At 39.0% G+C, this 19517-nt stretch overlaps 1 protein-coding gene across 1 annotated transcript in view; it reads right to left on the minus strand.

Moving 5' to 3' along the window:
- The window catches only part of NR4A3 (nuclear receptor subfamily 4 group A member 3), a 34102-nt gene extending 14873 nt beyond the window's left edge, over positions 1 to 19229 (minus strand). The window contains exons 1-6 of the mRNA XM_020995539.2: positions 18595 to 19229; positions 15144 to 15323; positions 12166 to 13085; positions 8578 to 8707; positions 7971 to 8143; positions 445 to 644 (exon numbers count right to left, since the gene is read on the minus strand). Of these exons, the coding sequence (XP_020851198.1) occupies positions 445 to 644; positions 7971 to 8143; positions 8578 to 8707; positions 12166 to 13085; positions 15144 to 15323; positions 18595 to 19180 (2189 nt within the window). The 5' untranslated portion in view covers positions 19181 to 19229. The remainder of the gene's footprint in view (positions 1 to 444; positions 645 to 7970; positions 8144 to 8577; positions 8708 to 12165; positions 13086 to 15143; positions 15324 to 18594) is intronic.
- Positions 19230 to 19517: the final 288 nt, after the last annotated feature.

Genomic DNA, 19517 nt, shown 5'->3' on the forward strand with positions numbered 1-19517 from the left:
TATCTATAGCTTAATTTTATTGAATATAAATACTGAGTCAGAATCTTCAAATATTCTCTAGGAATAAAAGGCCTCCTGCATGGTAATTACTTAATAAAGGCTTGTTGACTTGGCTTTACATAATTGTATTAACCCTGTCAGGCCACTAAGTAGCATGTGTACTATGAGGTATACTGAAAACTGTAAATTGTTACATGGTACCCTAGAGTCTCTTGAAAGAATTATATAGTTTCTTAATGCAATAGATTTGCTTAGGAAATAGGTGAAAAACTTTTCTTTTATGTCTCAGTTTAATTCATTCAGTTACTTGAGAAAATAATTTTGTGTCAGTTGCTAAATTACCAACAGAGCCAGCTTTAAATCTTTCTAAAAATGTGAAAGCTTTCAGGACATTCAAGTATGTGAATTTATGGTAAAAGGATGATAAATAATAGAAGTCATTACCTGATGGAAAGTCTGAGTACAAATAGCTCCAAAAAGGCAGATTCTATTAGTAAAGTCTGATCTTCTTTAGGGAGATCCGTAAATCCTGGAATTTTTTCAGCCCAGCTTCTAGATACATCTATGGAGGCTGTCAGGAGGTTATAGAATTGTTGTACATGTTCTGCATCAGTGCCCGCTGCAGCCTGATCGCTGGAACAGTACTGGAATGAAAACCACAGATAGGAATGAAAATATCTCATGATTCATCATGAAAAAAGACTCTTCCTATAAAACCCAACTGACATCTGTTGAATGTGATGAGTGTAAAAACCTTCATCAGTTTTCCCTCCCTCTCTTTAGTGGCTCTGTTTGTAATCTCAAGCTTCCTGCTCCCCTCTGGAGGTGCAAGTCATCAGAATAAGAGTCCTGGTAAGTTAGGGGTGAACCCAATGGCAGGCAGAGTGTTCCTGCCACATGAAAAGACAATAAACTTAACAAAACAACATATGATGGGTCAACCAACAGCTAGGACTTAACTGTATTTACAGACAAACATACACCATATTTATTTAAATATTCTCATGGGGTGACTGGGTGGCACAGTAGATACAGTCCTGGGCCCGGAGTCAGGAAGATCTGAGTTCAAACCAATATATATTAGCCTCAGACACATATTAGCAGTGTGACCTGGGCAGACCACTTGATTTCAGTTTGCCTCAGTTTCCTCATCTGTAAATGAGAATAATAACAGCACTCATCTCTCAGGGTTCTTGTGAGGATCAAATGAGAACATATGTAAATTGCTTTGTGGACCTTAAAGTGTTATACAGATATTATAAACTACAAGGATGATAATGGTGGTGGTAGTAGTGGTAGTGATTGGATTTTCCTGTCTTGCCCAGACTGAAAGTGTAGGGCCTGCTCCCAGGCTTGGTCCCACTCTGACTAGCATAGAAACTATGACCTGCTCTGTTTTTCCAGCATAGGTCAGTTCACCCCTTCTTAGTTTAGGGTTTATCATATTAATGCTGAACTGAGTGCAGGCACCCAATCAGCTTAGCCTACTGCAGTTCAGAAGTACTCAGGTTCAAGAGATCTGCCAGCCTCAACCTCCCTGGAGGCAGGGATTACATGCATGTGTCCTATACCTGACAACTACATTTATTATTACAATTATTATATGTGATGTTATAGCTAAAGAATATTTACATTTACATTTGTTGAACTCTTAAAAATACGTAGTTTTATCAATACCTTTATTTTCAGGGTTAGTAGTAAGAATATCATAATTAAGTGGTCTTCATTTTAAATGAAGAGTTAAATTTACTCTTTGACCCATATGTTCCCTTTCACAACCACATAGGAGAAGGTCACCTTACATTTCCTACTACCCAGGGTTTTAGAATATGGTTCTACTCATCCATTCAACTCTTCATTGATTCAGGTCTGTTGTCTGGAGGATGAAATTGTTATTATTCATATATTTGCTTTGGGAGAGGGAAAATGAGGTGCCCATCTCAATCATAAGATTGTGTCTTTTCCTTTTTCCAGGGAAGAACAAATTAACAGTGAAGAACTGGGACTGATGTCATTGCTCCTTAGAGTCCACTAGTCCTACTAAATTGGGGCAGTAAAACTTCCTTGTATATAGGGCTATTTAATTTACAAATTGCAGTAGCCAAAGGCCTAGAAAATTTTCCCACAGCTGAGAATTAGAAGCTGATGGAAATGTAATAATTAAGATTACACTCAAGCTTTTATCATCTCCTCTGAGAAGCCCCTAAATCCTGTTGTTACTGCTGTCTTCCTACTCATATTACTTTGTATCTATCTGTGAAAATATTTTATTTCCTCAGTAGGATTAGAACCCAGGTCTTTGGAATCCAAGTCCAGCATTATGTTCAACATATACATATATACATATATATGTACTTGTATTACATATATAATATTCATATGCATACATACATACATGTGTATTATATATCTATATACCTATATACATACACACATACATTTATCAATCTCAATGTAGTTTTCTTTTGTGAGATTTGCAATTATTCATGGCAGGTCAGTTCATTTAAAGTTGTGACAATTACAGGTAAACTCATGCTAAATGTTCAATACTTTAAGATACTGCTGGTAATATAAAAATTGATATGTTTAAAAATTATAACATTTTAAAAGGCTAGGGGAGAATAAAAATTATTCAAACTTGTTCCTTGGAACGAAATTTGTTTTCAAATTCATATCCATTAAAATAAGGTACTCATTCTTCACTTATCTTTCCTCCAATAGCCATGGTGCTCATCTGATAATCTTTAAATAGTTTTCTGCCTCTATGATTCTTCCTGAAATATTTTAAGAGATCTTGATTTTTTTCCCCCTTCCTAAGGCCCTCTCTTGGGCTCTGGCTCCTACTGAATTCAGATTCCATATACTATGCACATAGGAAACATGATGCCCACATAGAATTTGAATTTGCCATTAGTGAAGACTAGAAAAGGTCAGAGAACATCGGAGGTTCAAATATGAGGACAGACTCTCAAAATATTGTAATGAGTTTATATACATTCTGAAATCCTGGACCAAGTCTGACTGACCCAAAAATAACATCATCAATATTTAGAGAAAAGGAAAAATAAGCTTATTTTAGCTTAAGAATTTTTTTTTAAATTAAAAATCTTGGCTCTTTTTGGATTACATTAACAGTTTGTAAAGACTTTAATTCAGGAAGAAGCATAGTGCTGGACTCTTCTTAGGAACTATTTTTTTTCCTTACTCTTTGTTGTTCTGATCTAAACTCATGTCAATCTGTCAATCTCTTAACAACTTTAGTTAACAATATAGTATTAATAATAATTACTAGTAAGCAATGCTTAATGGATATAGCTCTCAAGTTTTCTAGAATGAGAATAAGAATCTAACCTAACAATAACAAATAACAGTATAAAACTACTTTACATTTTTATACCATATTGCTATGGTCATGAAAGTTAGAAGAAGTAGGAGCCTGAGTATAAAAGAAATAATTTAGATGTAGGAAAAGGAAGAATTTTTGGAAAAACTGAAGCTATTATCCATTATTAATATTAATATTGCTTCATTCAAAAAAGCAACCCTACAATACTTTATTTAGTAGCAGATTTAAGGCAAGAAAATCAAGTCTCTTGTCTCTCAACCTTGACTAGATCTGTGAAAGCAATAACAACTCTAAATATAACAAAATTTTTTTAGCAAATTAAGTTAGATGTATATTTTGCTTTCCTTATCTAACGTAGTGTATTTAAATCCATAAAGGGTTCTAAAGTAATTAATGCATATGTTTCAAAACATCCCACAATTTTCACTTTTACTTCCAAAAAAGTTTGTTTTTTCTGTCATGGTTTCCAAAATTTTAATTATATTTCTTTAGTTGAGGTTCCTTCTCCAGAGAGAAAATTATTGTTGAGTTCACATTATTATGTGAACTCTAAGAAGAAACAGATTCTTCTGAGTAGTTACTATACACACACACACACACACACACACACTCCTTAGAGTGTTTATTTAGCAGGCAAAGCATATGTTAAATGTTTTGTTGATTTAATTTTAATATATTTTTTAACACATAATGGTAATTTTTGTTTGTGGCTGCCTCATTCTGTATGTTTATTACATGTGGGATCAGTTACTACTAATCTACCCTGATTGCCAGAAATCATTATAGTCGGATGAAGAATACATGAAATGGCCAACAAATGGGTACATAAAACACATTTTAAAAAATTAGTAATTATGTGCTTTCTGAACCCTAGAATGAACATGTATTACTAAATTAAAAGTAATAGTGAAACAGAAAACAAATGAAAAAGTTGTAAAGAGAAACAAATCTAACATGACATGTTTTGATTAAATAAATACAAAATAGCCTGAGTGTACTTTTCAAACAAAGGGGTTTAGTCCAATGGTCAGAGTACCATGGAACCAAGAGCTCTTGAATTCCTATGTTGGTTTTTAAAGCCTATCTCTTTTCTGTTTGTAACTTTAAGTAAAACTTCCTTGGCTCAGCTTCCTACAGGCTTTGAAGAACATGTTCACTTACCAATCTGAAAGGTTTACGATTTTGATATACGAAGATTAAAACTTTAAAATGTTTTAACCAACATATTTTCTCTTTCTCTTTTTAACTTATTCAATGGCAGAAATTATAGGCCTTAAGGTACAGAACAATTCAGCTACTTATTCATCTTTCTCTATATCTCTAGTACTTAGTACAGCACCTGGCACATAGCAGGCACTTAAAAAATGCTTGTTGACTTGACTTATCATGATTCAAACAAGACAAGAAAAATCACCTAAGATATAACTTGCTATTACTATAACATTTTAATGGAATCCAATAAAATTGAATTATGATTGACATTCTAAAAATCATTAAAAGACAGAAAAGTCATAATATGAATGGGAGTCATATATCATATTATATGATGCATAGAAAATGACCAATAAAGTGAATTTTAGATTTTAACATAGAAAGGTTAAGTAAAGCTTCATAGATGTATCACTTAGACTTGGTGGGATGCAACTTATAGTTGGTGTATGGCAATGGAGCCGTATTCAGAAGAAATAGATTAGTTGTGAAGGGTACAACACAAGTGATATTATGGTGTGTGTGAACCACAGACTGCTTAACCAGGTGGAAGAACTGTATGATGACTTTCTGTGATAGATCATGAAACTTGTTTGGAGGCAAAATATACCTGTATTCATGGGGTTTGACAATATGGACATCTGCTTGGGGTCCTGTCCTGCTAAAAGCGAAGTAACTGATAAATTCCTGAGGCCTTGATGATAATTTTCTTTTAAGAACCTAGAGTGAATTTTGGAGAACTGCTATTGTGGACATGATTTGTAGATTCCAACTGGTAAAATAGAAATGACAGGGAACCTTAAAAATGACCATTTCTAATCTGAGCATTTCTAATAGATACTAGCCATAGTATGACTTGTACCTTGGACTTTATAGGAGAATATATGTCAAGAATTAAGAGAGGAGATAGGCAGGATTCCATAGACTGAGCCTTTAAAAGGGAAGTTGGCTCAAGAGATATGAAGAGACTCTCAAGAAGGAAACTCTGATGTTGCAATTGTAAATGATCCTGATGAGAAAGAAAAAGGGGAGATCTTTATGAGATGGCTACACAGAATCTCATTATTGAGCTCAGATTTTAAAGATACAAAATATGGAACTTAATTGAGGATAAATAAAGACCTATAAAAATACTGCTAGGAAGGTTACTGGAAGCTCAGAATGACCTGAGACTGATGAAATATGCTAAGAAAAAAAAAGAACTTTTAGTTTAGCTGTATTGGTGGTCAGAAGAGTAAGAAATAAATAACCCTACTGTTTGGGAGTAGATAAGATGAAGATAACAGAAGACAGAGAGAAAGCACAATTAGTAGAATTATATTGCTCCTGTTTTCTCTATTTAGGGCATCATCCTAGAGATATCTGAAAAGAAAAGGAGGTGGGTTGATCATGTAGCAAGAGTAAAGGATAGAGAACAAATAGTCCGAGGTCTTCACTGGTACCCATAGACTGTTAAGATCTCTAGAGGAAGCCATTTTGTACATTGAGTAGATCTCTTATAGATCAGATTTATGGGAAAACATGGAACAAAGTCACATAAGATAAGAATATGTTGTCATCTTGCATCATTAAAAGGACTACCCCCATTGATAAGAACATGTATTTGTTGCGATAGTTTCTTACCTAGGAGAATGTTCTTAGAACCAGAAAGACTCAAACAAAAAATAGCTAAAGGGAGACTGAAAACTAAGGTGAGTGAGGAGATGACAAGAAAGAACTTAAATGTCTTCAAGTTACCTCACCTGGGTGAATTACACCCCAGGGTACTGAGAGAAGTTATGAATATGATTGCAGAACTGTGAGTGGTCTTTGAGAAATCCTAGAGAAAGGAAAAGGTGCTGCAGGTCTGTGATTTGCACAGAGGGGAAGAAAATGGATTCTGTAATCTATGGCCAGTAAACTTGATGTTGGTTCTTGGAAAAGTTCTAGAGTGGATTGTTAAATGTATGTTTGGTGAACACTGAGAAAAGAAGTATTGATCACTATTGGTCAGTATAGGTTCATTTAAGAATAAGTCAAGTTGGACTGATATGGTTTCCTTTTTTTAGATAAGACATTTGATCAATGAAATGCTGTAGACACAATGTGCTAGAATGTCACCAAAGCACTGTCATGATATCCTTGCAGATAAGGCTAGACAGATGAATCTGGAACTGGTTTGAGAGACTAAACCCAAAGAGTATAAGTTAATGATCTGATGTTCAAACTACAAAGAGATCTCTAGTGATATGTTGCAGGATTTAGTACTTAGCCTTCTTTTAGTCTGTGTTGTTTCAATGACTTGGATAAAGACATAAATATTATGCTAATCAAATTTGTCAAGAGCACAAAACTGGATGAGACAGCTTATAAGTTGGATGATAGAATCAGTTTCTAAAAAGATTTTTGATAGATTGGAAAATAGGCCAAATTTAATAAGATGAAATTTAATAGGGATAAATAGGAAGAGCTGAACAGGTGCAAAAAATCAATCATGCATGTACAGGATAGGGGTGATGTGATTAGATAGTATTTCATGTAAAAAAAAAGATTTAAGGCCTTTAGTTTATTCGGAGTTCAATATGAATGAATAGTGTGATATGACAACCAACAAAGATAATGAGATTGTTGCCTGAATTATTAGAATTATAGTGTGTGAAACAAGGGACATGATCATTCCATTTTGTTTTGTCTCGTTCTGGTCAACCCATATCTAGAGCACTTTGTTTCTGGTCACCAAATTTTAGGAAGTACTTTTACAGGCAAGAGCATATCTGGAAAAAGATGATCAAACTAGTAAGAGATTTTAAATAATACCATAAAAGGATTAGTTAAAGAAACTGGGTGTATTTAGCCTGGAGTAGAGATCTTCTTAAGCTAGAGAGTCATAATTGCTGTCTTCGAGTATTTGAAAGATTGGGATGTAGAAGACAGATTAGACTTGTACTGTGTGATTTCAGAAGACAGAATGATGAACAGTTGGTGGATGTTAAAAGGGAGGAAGATTAGTTTACTCTAAAGAAAAATTCCTAACAATTTGTATATGCAAAAATAGAATAGGCTTACCCTGGTTGGTTGTGAGTTTTCCATCACTGAGATCTTTAAGTAGAGTCTGGCAATATGACAGAAGGCATTTAGAGTTTGTGAGGGTGGGGGATCCCTAATCATACAGGGGCTGGGCTGGATGACCTCTAAAGTCATTTTCAACTCTCTGATTCTGTGAAATCTCCCATTTAAAAATTAATCTGTGTAGACTTCCATTGGCATAACAATCAGTAATCATCTAGCAATATATGACTGTACATTTTTGGTGCTGAAAGACTTACTTATAATGATACATATTGCATAGGTAAATTACAAATTGAATGTGTGGAATTATTGAAATAGAGAGATAGCCTGTTCCTTTACTTGAGGTCAAAGTTTTATAAAAACTTACTCTGGAATAATCCAGGTCTCTGGGAGTTGAATCCGTTAATGCTCGCACAAGGGCATTCATCACACTGATTGGAGGAGGAGGTGGAGAGGGCTGGGAAGGTTCCTGCTGTAACGGGCTCTTTGGTTTGGAAGGCAGCCGACCTCTCCTTCCTTTCAGACTATCAGTACGGACAACTGATTTCAAAAGAATAAAAAATTTTGACCTTCAAAGACATTCATAAATTGTGAGAATCAAGACATATTTTAAATTATTTTAAAAATCATTCATGTGATCTATCTTCTAGAAGCAACAATGAATTCTAAATAACGTTCACTCCACAGCTGAGAGCTAGCTAAAACAAGCATTATAAAAGGCATCTTCTGTCTATAGTTGATAAAGAAATATTGATAAAAATCACCTTTATAAAGATTACCACATTTATTTATATACATTAACCGATTTTAGAAAATTAGAATGATAAAACATTTAAAAATATAAATAAATATATGTCAGTAACAAAACATTTGGGAGCACAAATGAATCCAGAAACTTCACTACTACATTAAAACAGAATTATTTTATACTTCTAGAGTGACTGTTATTAATAAAAATATCATAACTTTCTTACCTTCTTTAACCATGCCAACATTGAGACACTTCTGAAATCTACAGTACTGACATCGGTTTCGACGTCTTTTGTCTACTGGACAATTTTTATTTGCCAGGCAAACGTATTTTGCATTTTTCTGTACTGTTCTCTGACAAAATACAATATAGAGATAGTTAGCTAATAGTTTCTTGAAAGAGCTAGGAACCAACAAGATGTATTTTAATTACAATATGAAAAGTGACAGTGCAATTCGTATAATTAGATAAATTTAATTTCCTAACATGCTAGCCTGCAGGAAAAACAATTTTATTAGTGTTAGCTGCTGACAAGGAAAATCATCTGGAATTGTTGTGAAGCAAGTCTCAGGAGACAGTCAACTTTGAATGATAAAATAATATCTGAAATTACCAGGTCAATGCATCATACCTTTATGGATTAGATTATCTCCACTTGTAAAATCCCCTTAGGAACAATTTTCTTCTTGCTTTACTCTCCCTGATTATTGTTGACCTTATTAGAATTCCATATTAAAATTCTTTGGAATGCACTTGATTTGCTATGCTTATTGTGAGTACATCATAGTAACCGGTATGTTAGCCATTGGAGGTAGAGTGATAGAAAGGAGGCCAAATTAATTTAAAATATATAGAAAATTTAAACATGTTACCATAAAAATTTTATTCAGCTTACATTACCCTCATTGATGTTGGGAAACAATAAAATTTCAGATTTTAAGATACAAATACATGTTAGTTAAAAATCCTTCACTAAAGTCCTTGTTTAAATGTTTCTTCTTGGAATGGAGGTGATGGCTATGCCATTCATTGCATTACTATCCCTGGTAGGTCTTACCAGGTAGAAAGTCTTCAAATATTGCCTACAAGTGGATTATATGTCTGTTATCTTCATACTAGTTTAGCTAAGTTTGGAAAGGCTGGCCATAGCAAACTCAGAAACATTGTTTGCTAAGGAAGGGATGGGTTTGTGATGAATTTCATTGGTGTTAATACCCACAACAATGACATGAAGGACTTTTTAAAGTATTTGAAGAAAAAACATTAATGGAGATTAAGTGATTTGGTGACAAATAAGTTTAACTACTATTTAAAAAAATACCTCATATACTTAGAGCAGGAAGGGAATATTATAATTCAAATATTTTTGTCCATTGATACTTGAAACAAAAACTTTTCTTACAATCAAGCATTTATAGAAAAATTCCATCACTGCCATCTCAAATAACCAATTTGTTGGTTATGTCACATTTAGCAGGCTTAGACAAAGAACTCTGTTATTTTCATCCAGAATCATAGGGTTTTTTTTGTTTGTTCTGGATCTGTGATTTCATCAGTGTGAAGAATTTCCTGGTGTGCAAATTCCCTCAACTGAGGCAATTCCACCATTCATCTTAGAGAGTTGCCTAGGGGCACTGAGGTACTGTGACTTGTCCAGGTTACACACCTATTATGTGTCAAAGCGATGACTTGAACCCAGGTCTTCCTGAGTTCAAGACCCTGCCCTTTGTCTCTCTATACTTCTTTCTGAATATTTTAGCAAAGGTAACTTTAAAAATGAAATCCTCTCATACTCCACCATTAAAAGTAATATTGGCCTTACAAGAAAGTTGTGTAAACTAATTATTTATTATGTGAGCACTCTCTCTAAAGTTGTTCCACCCACCATCACATCACAACAATATCCTTAATACATGATAATCAAGCTACTACAATACTCATAGATGTGCCATTGCTCAGCTAATGACTTATTGCTAATATTTATTACAACACTATTTTTATGGAACCAACTGCTTCCTGTAATATTGTTTTATCTCTAATGTCCTTCTCCCACAACCAACTAAGGAGCTAGACAGAATATGCCTATATTTAGAATAAAAATTTATAAATAACTACAAACCTAGGATTACCCAGCACAAAACAAAGGGAAGAATGAAAACTGATTTGATACAGAGCAGTATAGAGAACAAATCCAGATAATCAGGGATAAATAGCCCTCTTGTTGCCCAAGATTCTTTGTATGCTTTTTGATGACGTTCTACCAGGGTCTTTAAAATGAGTATCAGTTTTTACCATGAAACCTGTTTTTTTTTGTTTCTGAGACTTCAAACTTCACTTAATAAGACTACTCAAATAAAACTAAGTTCTAACAAGGCAAATGTTAAGCATACACATCAAATATAATGTAAATTTCACCTACATAAGTGAATATTCTCAAAAGTTTGTAATTCAATATTAACAACTCTGACACACACATATATACACACATATATATGTAAATCTATTCAAAGCTAACAGAATCTAACTACTAAATGGTGTTTCTTACAATGAAAATGTAGCCCTTCCTAAAACTATACTTGCTCCAATGACATGTCAATTGAATTCAAGTAGCATTTTGTTTCAAGTACCTTACACATTTTTTCCAATAAACTAAAACACTTCCTGCATTTGTGTGTGGCTGAAAGAGTTTGAGAAACAGGAGAGATCGTTATGGTTCAATAATAGAATTCCCATCATTAACTGCACTTCATGTCACATTTTAAAAGAATTCAATTTAATAGTGGAAGACCACTGGGTAAAATATGCTTCCATTTCTTTAATTAACAGATTATTTTTGGTTGGCTTGCTTATTGTTTCTCCTTTTATGTATAGATTTTCCCCCCAAAGTAAAATAGATGGAACAAAAGGAGGGCCATTGGTAGGATACAATGTAGATTTCCACCTTGGAATGTATTGCCATTTAGGTTTCTCAGTCAACTTTCAATTATTCAGGTTGACTTTATCGGTGGACATTCCATGCCCTTCTTAATTTTCATTATTTTTCTCCTGCTGCTCATCATCTGGCCTTTTATTTGTTCTTTAGCAGGAAAAGGCATAAGATGGGAAAATCCAAGTCAAAGGCATACAATAGCTTGAAAAGTAGCTCTCACAAATCCTTGATAATAAAAGGGTTTTAAAGCAAATAGTTCAAATGAAATGTCCATATTAATATTCATTTATCTGTGTAATCTCTGTCATCTGCTGACAACAATAAGTCATGTTTAGTTGTACACCCTACTTACTTAGATCACTTTCTGTCCTCCACTCTAAAACCCTAGTTTTCATTCACCTAACCTAATCTCTTGGCTCTCCTCATTCCTCCCCCACCTTCCAGAAACAACAATCAGCAAAACATCAAGTAAATGTGCAGATTAGAACTCTTGTGAGGATGTAAAGGAGGACATACAGAATCAGGTATGCATGGGGGTGTCTGTGTGTTTTGTTCCAGAGGAGGCTGAATAATTAAGTGTTCTACAAAGTCTATGAATGAATAGCTGAGTGCAAGACTGAGAGGTTAAATGAGTCAGTTTCTCCTAAAGTCTAAACTAACTCTGAGATTGTAAGGTAGGCATCTTTACAAATGCATTCTGGCAGCTGCCCCTTGCCACTCTTAATTTACACGTGGGGAGTTACCTTAAGTACAAGGACGATAAAAGTCATGAATAACAGAGGCTTGGATGCCAGTGGCTAAATTTCTGGACTATAGAATGGAAGGAGCCTAACCATAGGGAGACTGGGGGAGAGAAGAAGAAAAGGGAAGAAAGATGCTCACCTTGAAGAAACCCTTGCAGCCCTCGCAGGTGCGCACACCATAGTGTTGGCACGCTGCGTTGTCCCCACACACAGCACAAGTGCCCTCACCGGAGGAGGAGCTCCTACTGGGAGGTGATGGGAGGCTGGTACTCTCTCCTAGCAAGCTGGACCCGGCTGAGGCGGCGGCAGCAGTAGGTGGCAGACTCAGCTGGGGAAAAGTCAAGGGGGCAGCCCTCTTGACTATTGACAGCCCAAAAGGGTGGCCCTCCATGGGGGCTGGCTGGCCACTTGCAGCAACCCGGTCTGTGGCTCCTAGCTGGAGGGGATCATAGCAGAGGTGATGGCCTCCCACTGGAATGGGGGTAGGAGGGTGAGGTGGCGAGTGCTTGAAGTGAATCTGAGGGAAGCGGGTGGTAGCTGGTACGGTTTTCATTGAGGCATCCATCAAGTGACTTGTTGGGAGGCAAGTCTGGGTGGCCTGCAGCTGGTGTGTCTCGTCCCATATGGACGTCTGCTGCGTGGGGAAGTTGGGCGTGGTTGGGGTGGAAGGGGGAGACTGCTTGAAGTACATAGAGGTACTGGGCATCACTTCCTCTTCTGAGGAGGAGGAAGGCGGCGGAATGGACGAATGGTGGTGATAACTGTGCCCCCGGGAATCTTCCATCTTGACCGGGGTCCGGGGACCAGACGGCTGCATTTGGTACAGGCAAGAGGGCTTGCATTCGTAACTCCCGGGATAACCCTCCATGAAGGTGCTGAAGCTGGGCAGGGAGGTGGTAGCTGTGGCTGTGATTTCAGTACTGCTTAAGTCCATGTTCAGTTTGGTGTAGTCGGGGTTCATGATCTCCGAGGTGTACTCTGAGCCATAAGCATACGTCTGCGCAGCATAACTAGAACCAGGAGGCGAAGGACTATATTGAGCTTGCACGCAGGGCATATCTGCAAAGAAGAAACAAAAAGCCCTCAGAAACAGATATAAATTCTCCCTAAACTAATTAATTAGCAAGGTCGATTGTTGCCCTTCCCCCTTCAATTTGTGAAGACGTCTCCTTCCCTAATCCTCTGTTTCAAAAGCGGTCAAAGCCAAAGCTTGTCGTTTTTCGCAGACACCAAAACCCAACGTTTCTCACTCCCCAGAAATTCCTGACTGGCTGTGCTGTGTCAAAGAGCATATTAGGCAGGCGGTGTCCTCTGAAGCCAAGCCCCAGGCTTGAGCACAGTTAATGCCTGAGCCTTCCACCAGACCCAGGGAGCCTGGTGTCACTAGTTAAAACCCAGAAGCGTTTGCTAGAAAACTCTACTGAGAATTAACTGCAATGGCCTCTTTGACAACCAAGACCTTGAATGGGCAACTAACAGACTAATAAATTAGTACCTTGTTTGTTTATTTTGGGAAAGGAGAGACCACTTCATTCACCCAGCCACAGACCATTTGCCCATAACAAACTGAGTTCATAAAGAAGCAGCCCGACATGAGACTTAGTCCTCGTGGGGAACAGTGACATATTTATGAGTTAGGATAGAGGAGGTCAATCCGCTTTAGAATCACTTTTCTGCCTAATACTCCCCTTTCCAATAGCTCTACAGAATTCGAAGCAGCTCTCCTCTGCACCCCGCCACCCTCCCCCTTACCCTCCCCCCATCAACCACCAACAACTTCAGTTCTCTAGGCAAGGAGATGGAACGTAGGCCCAGAAAATGGACTCTGGGGACTTTGCTGCATCTGCAAAGAAAAAAAAAATCCGCAACTGCAACAAAATACCCATCCCAAGGATATTATGTGCCTTAGTTCGTACGTACACATATACGTACATATTTGTGACTAAAACAATCAGCATTTATCAAACTCCCACCCTTCACCCATTTAAATTAAGTATTATGGGGGGGGAGCGGGTGGGGGAGGAGGGAAGAGAAGCTGAGCAGTCACAGAAGTAGGATCTGTTGCCCTATCAGTTTTCAACCAAGACTGCTGAAGCAGTTATTGGCACAAAGTGTTCTTAGTGTACTTAACCTCTAGATAGATAGCAATTTGAGACATCCCTTAGATGTAACTTTGAGTCACAATATTTTATAGGCTTAGTTAACTAAAAGTCTAAATAGCCCATCTCTTTGCTTTATGGTTATATGAATGCAGCAGCTTGTAGTAACTTGTTTTCCTTGAAAAAGGAAGGGCAGGTGATATGGTCAGATCTACATAAAAAGAATGAAGGATTTAAGAAAAAGTCATTTTATTTTCCTTTGACAACCTTATCTTACCCATATTTCCAAATCTCACTGATTTATTATCCTAAGAGAAGACATCTGCACTTCCAAAATGTAGAGAAGAGAAGATTGCTTGGCATCAATTGGGATTAAAACACTGTTTTCTTTGCTGCTAGGATTGTTAAAATGAGATGAAAGACTAATAATCACTGTTTAATTGTTTTAAAGGAAAGAAAATAATAATAATACAAGGGAGGAATAGAGTCCTCTTTATTTAAAAAAATCCCCAAACTACCCCATCTTCTGTAAAACTCTACTGTCCTCTACTTTAATAATAACAAAGTGGCTTTCAGTAGAGATAAATGGGAATCCTAAGGTTTACAGAAATAAATTTTTATTATGTTAAATGATGATGCCATGCCCCTTAAATGCAAAAAAAAAAAGATGTCCCCCAATTCTATGGTTAAAACGAATATATTGAAACCTAAGAAGGATAATAATTTGTAGGTTTGTCTGTGATTTTCTTGGAAACAATAATTCAGAGAAATGCATAGCTTAGCCCTAAGCACAAGTCCCATTCCTAGGACATTCAAAGCTTCACTATGAAAAAGGAAGTTTATGTGTCAACGGCCAGTGACAAGATCAGGCCATGAAATCCTGGTCAAGGTAAGCCTTCTCATAGATATAGGGCCTGGAAAAACCAAGGAAGAGTGACTTAACTATCCCATTCTGCAGTATCTCCCTTCCCCATCCACCAGGGGAGGAAGAGCTTAGGGCCTCAGGCGGCGGGGTTACCTGGAGGGAATCTTGTGCGCTGAATGATGGGGCTGGTGGTCTCTCCAGAGGAGGCTACAGACAGAGGCTGAGGAGGGGGCGTTGGGTCCAGCGGGGTGGCGGCTGTGAAGCTGCTGTGGTCGTCAGTGGTTCCAGTCTGAGAGCTGGCGCTGGGCTGGCGGCGCTCTTCCGAACTGGGTTCTGTCAGCGTTAGGCACCGCAGGGGAGAGAGTAAAGTTCACAATGAGACCAGCTGGGTCTTCAGCCGGACAATGAAACCAGTCAGACGCTAAGGAATCGACATTAAGAGTGACATCTTCCGACTTCGACGCTGCAGTGGTATTGGGCTAGGTTTTTGTCTGGTTGGTTGGTTATTTGGCAAGGGAAAAGAAAGGGGAGGGGGATAGGTACAGGGAATAATGAAAATGCCATGTAACTATCAATAATTATCATAAGGACATGATAAGAAGATCCTCATTTGCCAGCACTAAAGAGCAAGCTAGTATCTTTCTGGAGAGAAGACAACATACGGAAAAAAGTATTAACAGCAACTAAACTTACTGTATCGATACAGCCTATGTCTATGACATCAGGGCAACTGCCTTTGAAAATCCCAAATAATTTAATCAACAATAAAAATTCTCAATATTATTCGAAATTTTAACACACACATATATTTGAAAGGAATGAAAATATATTCCGGATTCTAACAGAACTGGTGGATCAATGAACGTAAATATGCAGAATGAAGGCTTTTTCTCTCTCCTGCCAAGGAATACAAATTTACAAGGTGGAGAGAAGGTGCACATTGTTCGTAACGAATGCAAGACTACTCCAGGGAATTGACAAAATCTTTGCTTTTTAGTCTAAATGCTAATAGATCTTCAGTTCTATTACCAGAGTTTAGCTTTCCAGGGGTAAGGCAAACAAAAATAAAAGACTGTTAATCAGACACTTGCTGACGAGACATCCTGTGAATCTGTTTTTGAAATCCACTTGTATGCTACCTCACACACCAATCCCTCAATCTCTCTTTCCTTTAGAGTTCCACTGGTCTACAGCCCCGCATATATCCTTAGTGGACACTTTTCTCGGCCCACTTAGCTTTACTTGGGGCTCCTCGGAGGTACATACACAAAAAGCAGCAGTGAAACTTTCGAGCGCCAGCCTGGGTTCTTGGCTTGGCAAGCCACAACCTTCGGTTTGCAGCGCCCCCTTCCACTGGACGATTTAGGATTTCGCTTTTGAACTTGGAGCAAAAATTTCAATAGTTACATAATCTGGAGGGAGGCTCAGAAAACTTTCATTTCCTATTTAGAAGTGCGGGCACTGGATTGTGTCTGGTAAGAAACACTTAGGCAGCGGGTTTAAACTTCATAGTCCTTCGAAGCTGCGACAGCAACGTTTTGACTGAGAAAGTGGGGATTCCTTAGCCATCTCCCGCCCCCCTGTCCCCTTGGTTCCCTAAGCATCTGGTAGACCGGAAACCTTCAGTTCTGTTCCAGGTGTAAGTGATACCTATCTCGTTTTGCATTGGATGCCTCACTTTTTCCTTATTATTATTATTTTTGCTTATCTTTAATATGATCTCTCAAAATAGCCCTCCTCCCTGCTCCCCAACTGGTGAAGCCTGATGGACGAGTCTCCGAATGGTTTCTAACCCGGGAGACACTTTTTCAGCGTCGCTGTTCCATGCCGTTACCATTGAGTTTCACCAGGTTCTCGGTTGGGGAGGTGGGCGGTTCATTTCTTTGCTCCGAGGTTTTGTTCCTTCCTTATTCTCGGGGTTAGCCCCCTGGTGAACGAGGCTGCTTTTCTCTCTAAGCTGAGCGCCCTAGGGCTCCTCTCCGCCCCCAAAGTCGCTGGTTACCTAGAAACACTCTCTGCGCCTTTAAACACGTAAGACTTCTCCTGATTGCAGCAGCCACAGCCAGGAGCACAGAGCCTCAGGGGCTGTAAATTAGGGAGGGATAACTACTCCTGTCAAAGGGCTTTCTTCCCCATATTCAGACTCCAGTGACACCCCCAGGTTTCCCTCCCCTTTGCAACTTTTGGAAGAAACCATGAAACGTACTATTGTGGCTAGGGTCCTCAGTGGAGTTTCCAAACCTCGTCCATTGGTGGACAGTAGAGAAGAAAACTGCTGGAAACATACTCCTGGGGCTGAGAGTGGGAACAGGGATGAGGGTAAGGTGAAAATGTAGCAAAGTTGGAGGTTAGAGTTAATTTATTCTGAAAATTTCATTAAACCATAATAACTTTAGCACACTACTGCTAACAAATACATTTAAGATCAATTTCCGAGTCAGGCAGATTTTATTTCTTCCAGCTTTTTGCTTTCTATGAAAAGTTTCACATTAGCTGAGATAAATGAGCATTCATTGGCCCCAATGCCATGTTTATTTCCTGATATATTTCAGTATGGGGGTGTGTGTGTGTAAATAGACTTCAGATAAGGCATTTACAACCTCCTTATTGACTTGGAGCACTTATAAATGGCATTCTTTGGAAATATTACTGGAAAACTGGAAGAAAAATATACACCTACAATCTGTGTACCAAACAATACCTTTCCCAACACGTCTGTAAGACATCTTTTAGGAGGTACTTTCAACGTTCCTATAACTTCTCTCTACCGAGAACTTTCATTTCAGTCATTTAAAAAATGACTTCGTTCTACTCCTCTAGAGCCACGAGCTTTTTCAATTAACAATAAAAAAAATGAAAAAAAAAGTAATTTCTACATCAAACCAAGACTGAGAGAACAGGAAAACCACACACACGTGCTGGGTCACTAAAGTTGGTAATTACAATTTATTACCTCCAAAAGGAAAAGAGTAAATGTGAGAAGAGCAGATGCAGGGCAGACGTGCCTAGAGAAGCCCCTGTCTCATTTCATTACAATATGCCACATTCCAACAATTACCACTGTGCTCCTCAGAGCTGCTTCTGTAGCTCCTGCAGTCGCTGCCCCCCGGTTATTTTCCTCTCATCCCAAATCCAATCAACCTGCCCTGTAGTTTCCATTAGGTACTACTAACTTGTACCAACAAAATCACCTATTTTCAAGCCTACTTAAAGAAGGAAAATTACTGCCATTCATCACCAGAGCTGCAACTCCCGGCCGCCGCCGCCGCCGAGAGCATCATTTCCATGACAACAACCAGAGCCTGAAATACCCAGAATAATATCGCTGGAGCAGCTATTGCACAAATCCTGGTCCTCCTCTTTGTTAAAGAAAAAGCCTCTCCAAAGAGGGGGAGAAAATCACACGAACTTCTAATCACCCAGCGGGACTCATAGGGGGTAAAAGTTTCAGATTAGAGTCCTCGGGACTCCTTACAAAACGACTCATTTGTGGGGAGCGAAGAGGAGAAAACCACAAAAAGTTGTCAAAATCGGTAGCTACCAGAGAGCCCTCCGAGCAACTTTTAGCAACTCCCCTAAATAGCTCTGCGAATCTCATACGTACTTGGCTGCTGTGGCGGTTCCGTCTTTATATCGAGTTTATAGAGGACTGCCCCGAAATCTTCATGGGGGAGTAGTAGCCGAGGTCCCGGAAGGGCTGACTTGTACAAACTGAGGAACTCCCGGAGGCTGCGGGCTCGCAGGAGATGCTGCAATCCCAACTCATGGGAAAGCAAGGAAGAGGAGCTCAGCGGGCGCCCTGGCTCCTGCCGCTCCTGAGCCAGGGAATAAGGAATAAACCCAGAGAAAAATGCAGCCGCGCCGCTGCTGCCGCTGCTGCCGCTGCCGTAGCCTCCGTTATTCCCGCTGCCGCTGCTGCTGCTCCTGTCGGGGTGACAATGTGAGCCGGAGGTGGGGTTCGCCGGCGCGGCTGTGCACCGCAAAGCTCGGTTGGAGAGGTGTGTAAGCGTGTTGGAGAGAGTGGAGTGTGTATGCAAGTGTGTGGTTCTAGGTGTGTGTGTATCTGGGGATGAGTGTGTGTATTTGTCAGCGTGTGCGCGTTTGTGTGAGAAGGAGAGGTGCTGCAAGCTGGGGGGAGGCAGGAGACTGCTCTCCCGGCTGCGCGCTCGCTTGCTCTCTCCGAACGTCATTTATGCCACAGGAGCCCTAGCGGCCTCTCCATAGAGCTCCTGGAATGCGAGACGTCAATGGTGACGCCATGGGACGCTCACGTCACCCTCCTCCTCCCCTCCCCTCACCCCGGCCGGTTCCGCGTGTGTGAGTAAGGGAGTGTGTGTGTGTGTGTGTGTGTGTGTGTGTGTGTGTGAGCGCGCGCGCGCTCACGCGCGTGTTCCAGTCACTCGCTCTGTTTTACAATGGAAGCTGAGCACAGCTGCCTGTCACTCTGAGAGACCCTAGTTGATGGCTGCTAACCTCTGCAGAACACGTTGATTCTTGGACTCTTGTCTGAAGACCGCTCATCTGTGC

The sequence above is a fragment of the Phascolarctos cinereus genome, unplaced genomic scaffold (genome assembly GCF_003287225.1).
Source record: "Phascolarctos cinereus isolate Bilbo 61053 unplaced genomic scaffold, phaCin_HiC Scaffold_4;HRSCAF=312, whole genome shotgun sequence".
Lineage (NCBI taxonomy): Eukaryota > Metazoa > Chordata > Mammalia > Diprotodontia > Phascolarctidae > Phascolarctos > Phascolarctos cinereus.